This window comes from Coregonus lavaretus (genome assembly GCF_964263955.1).
Source record: "Coregonus lavaretus genome assembly, chromosome: 10".
In the NCBI taxonomy this organism is placed as follows: domain Eukaryota; kingdom Metazoa; phylum Chordata; class Actinopteri; order Salmoniformes; family Salmonidae; genus Coregonus; species Coregonus lavaretus.
In genome coordinates, this window is record NC_139997.1 from 5,700,908 (window position 1) to 5,705,515 (window position 4,608).

The following is a 4,608-nucleotide window of genomic DNA, read 5'->3' on the forward strand; positions in this document are numbered from 1 at the left end:
AACATACACTTTGTGTAATCCATTTGGGCAAAATCTTTAGCATTTGTCATGAAGTAGTGAGACAACCACAGTTTTGCATCTTTTATTGTCAGCCATGGGATGCCTCGTGGTATCACTATAATCATTTTGCAGTCAGATAAAACATAGCTTTGTAGATTAAATTGATGTCCTCGCGGCTAAGATCGTTGGGCCAGTAACCGAAAGGTCGGTGGATCGAATCACCAAGCCGACTAGGTCGATATGCCCTTGAGAAAGGTACTTAACCCTATTTGCTCTTGTAAGTCGCTCTGGATAAGAGCATCTGCTAAATGACTAGAATGTATCTTACTCTTTTTTTCAGATTTTTTTTTAACAACATATAAGATAAATAAACTGCAATTAATAAACAGAGTGCTTCAAACTGGTTTTTTTCCAGGTCAACTTTGGTTTATTTGTAAGACCATACTGTACATTGGCAGGTGATATGACATACATATATATATATATATATATATATATATAGTGTTCCATGTGGTCACAGGTGAAAGAAAAATAAGAGATTCTCAGTAAAGAACAATCAATCGATCAAACAAACAAACTATTGAAAGCGCAGATCACAGTTGATACTTCTAGAAGAAAAGGACGAGATTATATTTCCATGTCCCTGGGGGTCATATCATATGAGCACAACATTTCATTAAACCAAATTCTCTCAATTACGGAGCAGTGAATACAGTATGGATAGATTGCTAGCTCATGATAGAGGTCATCATAGACATTCTGGATATATTCATACTTTGCATAAAAGTAGAATTAACATATATTTTAACTTTGGTACATTTTACCTCCCTTTGTTTGGTACAACACAACTCTTAAGACATGATGGGGCACTGGTATAAAACAGAAACACCACAACAGAGATGTTCAAAACATTCAATAATCTTGTAGAAAATGTGTTTTCTTAATAATACATAATAAAATATATCCTTCAATCATTTAATTTACTACTATGCTTTCTACATTTACACAGAATAAACTAAGTCTTGATAATGAGTGTCAGCGAGGTGTTAACCACTTTGGAGCAGTGGATCTTTCCCCATTCAGACCGGTGCTGTCATCTCCTGAACCAAGCTCACTTCCTGAAAACGAGAAACATCACCTGGTCAATATCTATTCAACATGATATGACACTGCAAATACTTCACAAAGATACACACACTGCATTTTCATAACTGGATTGCTTGTAATTGTATCTTTGCTTAGTGCTACTCCACATTGTGTATCCAAAACATGCTAAAATGTATTTTTTTTTTTTTTTTTACTCTAGCGTACAGTTTCTCAGACAAAGATAAGGCCTTCACCTGGATTGAAAAGCACTGGATAATCTCCATTGGAAGTGCTTCATAGTCCAGAATCTGTGTCCCATTGGGTGTCTCTCACATTTAAGTATTTTGTCAATCTCTTACCTGCGTTGGGGTGCTGTGTCTTCAGCTTGCTGGCGATTTTGGTGAAGAATTTGAAGGTGAGGCAGGCTCCTGTCTCTCTGTCACAGATACCTCCAGCTTTGCAATGGCATGTTTTACGACACTCCACCCCATATGTTCCATACATGCAATCTGTAAGGGAGGGAATACAATGTAATGTTATTGCACTTGACAGAAGTAGGGAGTGGGGATGTCAGCGGGCCATCAATATTTATTTTCTATTCTCTTCTGGTCAATGCTATAGGTCCATGATTCCTCGCTCTTGGTCATTTGCCAGATCTGCATTATAGTGATATAAGCCTACAGATACAGTTCTCTTCACCACTATCAACATGAGCAGAAATAGTAAACATCACAATTAGAAAAACTTTGCATTCATCAAGGCCACAGTCAAAGCTAAGCATAACATACACAATTATGGTACAGCAGAAACATATTTACTTTGACATAAATACTAATATCTACATGAAACATGTCACAGTAGGCATCTTATTCATTATGGGAACTTTTAGGAATGCTATGAACACAGAAACTATAGATCACTTTGGAATAACGGTAATGAAACAGTCAGGCATTTATGATGCGCGATTGCGCATATTGTGTGTCATGGTGAATATAGCCTACCTTTGCAAATGCCATATTCATCTCCATAGTCGTCCTCATCTTTGTAGAACTCGCAGAATAATCCCGGTCCGCATTTGACTCCGTGCATCCCAGACACAGTGCGGTAGCAGTGTTCCCCTCTGTCTGCCGCACAGACCTGGCAACAACCGCAGTCATCCAGCACTGTCCGTCTGCAGCGCTGCGTCAAGCCGCACAGGTCCACATTGCACCGCTCCGGGCAGTTCACTGCGTACTTGACACTTGCTCCCCAAGCGTCAACATTACGCACTATGAATATGGAGAATACTGTGAAAAGGAGAAAATACATCTTTGGATAAGATTAGCAAGGTGCGCCTTGAATATTGGGAAGAGCTGTTCTGGGCTGACGACGTCGCTGCTTGGACGGAGTGACTTAATACATGAGGTTGCATGGTTATATCGGCTTTAAAACAAGTTTGTTTTTTCCCCACATGGTTTGCCCTCGTCAATTTCCTCAATCCGGTGTTGTCATCTAGTCTAGTTGCCAGCCTGCCCCCCTGTTTTAGAAATCCGGCATGGAAGTGGGAATTACACTCAACTGCTATTCAGGAATTGAAGTCTGTACAAACTGATGTCATAGTTTGTTTGTGTAGAGGAGACACTGAAGATGCACCTTTGACCCCAAAGATCCTGTTTCCTCACTTGACCCTAAGGAGACAGACAGTCAATCTAACACACACACACACACACACACACACACACAAACACACAGACACACGCACACACACACTTTCCCCCCTCTCTCTCTTTTTCTGTAGGTCTGTCCGCCCGCCTGCCTGTTTCTCTGCCTCACTCTCTTAACACAGACACTCTTTGTCTCATAAGCGGTCACCGATCCTTAACAGTAGATGGCAGTATCATATAGCTGCAAAGACCACATATAATATAATGGTGGCAGTCGCTGCAGTCTATTACCTGTCTCTCTGTCTCTGTCACTCTCTAAGGGCATAATTATTATACTGTTAGAGAGAGACAGAGACAGAGAAAGAGAGACAGGTGATAGACTGCAGTGATTATCCCACTGCTGCCACCAGTGTAGCAATTTAGGTGCACCAGTCAGTGCGGGACTTGGACCAGTGACCCCTTTGTTATGGGGCATGTAGGCTATATCACCAGTGCCAGAGGCTTAAAGGTCCCGATCTCTTGTTAGAGTTCAAATCAAATCAAATTTTAATAGTCATATGCTTTGTAAACAACAGGTGTAGATTAACAGTGAAATGCTTACTTACGGCCCTTCCCAACAATAAAAAATACAATAAAAAATACAATTGAAATAATAATAATAATGATAATAATAATAATAATAATAATAGAAACATTGATATGACCTACGTTGCACAGGTAGGTGCACATGTATCAAATCAAATCAAATGTTATTGGTCACATGCGCCGAATACAACAGGTGCAGACATTACAGTGAAATGCTTACTTACAGCCCTTAACCAACAGTGCATTTATTTTTAACAAAAAAAGTAAAAATAAAACAACAACAAAAAAAGTGTTGAGAAAAAAAGAGCAGAAGTAAAATAAAATAACAGTAGGGAGGCTATATATACAGGGGGGTATATATACAGGGGGGTACCGGTGCAGAGTCAATGTGCGGGGGCACCGGCTAGTTGAGATAGTTGAAGGAATATGTACATGTGGGTAGAGTTAAAGTGACTGCATAAATAATTAACAGAGTAGCAGCAGCGTAAAAAGGATGGGGTGGGGGGGCAGTGCAAATAGTCCGGGTAGCCATGATTAGCTGTTCAGGAGTCTTATGGCTTGGGGGTAGCCAGCAGATCTGACCCACTTTCTTACAGCTGCACTAGTGTCGGACAGGCTTCCTTTGTAGATTAAGACACCGCGGAGCCGGCACAAGACATGTCTCGGAAAAACGTACTTAAGACACCGCGGAGCCGGGACAAGACATGTCTCGGAAAACGTACTTCAATCCAGGGATGAGAAATGCGTTGTACTCCCAATTGTCCCATTATCCCAACTGTTACACCGAGAAGATTGAACGACTGCTAGTTTTTAAGTAAACTGAGAGCCCCAGAGCCTTAGCAGGGGATTTGAGGTTTCGAATGACTGAAGGAGCAGGAATATTTATTATATATATTTGTATTATTATTTCGTAGTTTGTGTGGATTAATGTTAATTTTCTCTTCCCTCTAGTGGAATTTTTTACCCCCGTCCAGTTGGTGGCGACAATACACCTTTTTGCGTGTATTACGTATTTGTAATTATCATGGCTCTCCATTAGCTACTCTTCCTGGGATCCAGCAAAATTAAGGCAGTTATATACCATTTAAAAAAAACATTAGCTACAATACATTTCGCAACGGATTTCACAACACGTTAAGTGTGTGCCCTCAGGCCACTTCCACATATCTACCACGTATCAACAACATACAGTATCTGTAGTTAATAAACCCAAAGGAGAAGAAGAAGCTTGGTCTCGCGTGATGTGGTCCATGTGTTCTCGCTGACGCCCAAGCGTGATGGGCTGTGCTTTTCT

The 4,608-nt window shown here is 40.6% G+C and overlaps 1 protein-coding gene across 1 annotated transcript; it reads right to left on the minus strand.

Annotated features, from left to right (window-relative positions):
• Positions 1 to 410: 410 nt before the first annotated feature.
• esm1 (endothelial cell-specific molecule 1) lies at positions 411 to 2,513 on the minus strand. The gene is made up of 3 exons (XM_084170752.1): positions 2,088 to 2,513; positions 1,446 to 1,595; positions 411 to 1,118 (listed from the first exon to the last, which is right to left on the minus strand). The coding sequence occupies exons 1-3, from the start codon at positions 2,392 to 2,394 to the stop codon at positions 1,036 to 1,038; spliced, it is 540 nt and encodes a 179-aa protein (XP_084026878.1). The 5' UTR covers positions 2,395 to 2,513; the 3' UTR covers positions 411 to 1,035.
• Positions 2,514 to 4,608: the final 2,095 nt, after the last annotated feature.

Coding starts and splice junctions, on each gene's coding strand:
- esm1 (XM_084170752.1), bottom strand. CDS start 2,394: ATGTATTTTCTCCTTTTCACAGTATTCTCCATATTCATAGTGCGTAAT. Junction 1,596..2,087: donor TGAATATGGCATTTGCAAAG/GTAGGCTATATT, acceptor CCTCCCTTACAG/ATTGCATGTATGGAACATAT. Junction 1,119..1,445: donor GACACAGCACCCCAACGCAG/GTAAGAGATTGA, acceptor TCTCGTTTTCAG/GAAGTGAGCTTGGTTCAGGA.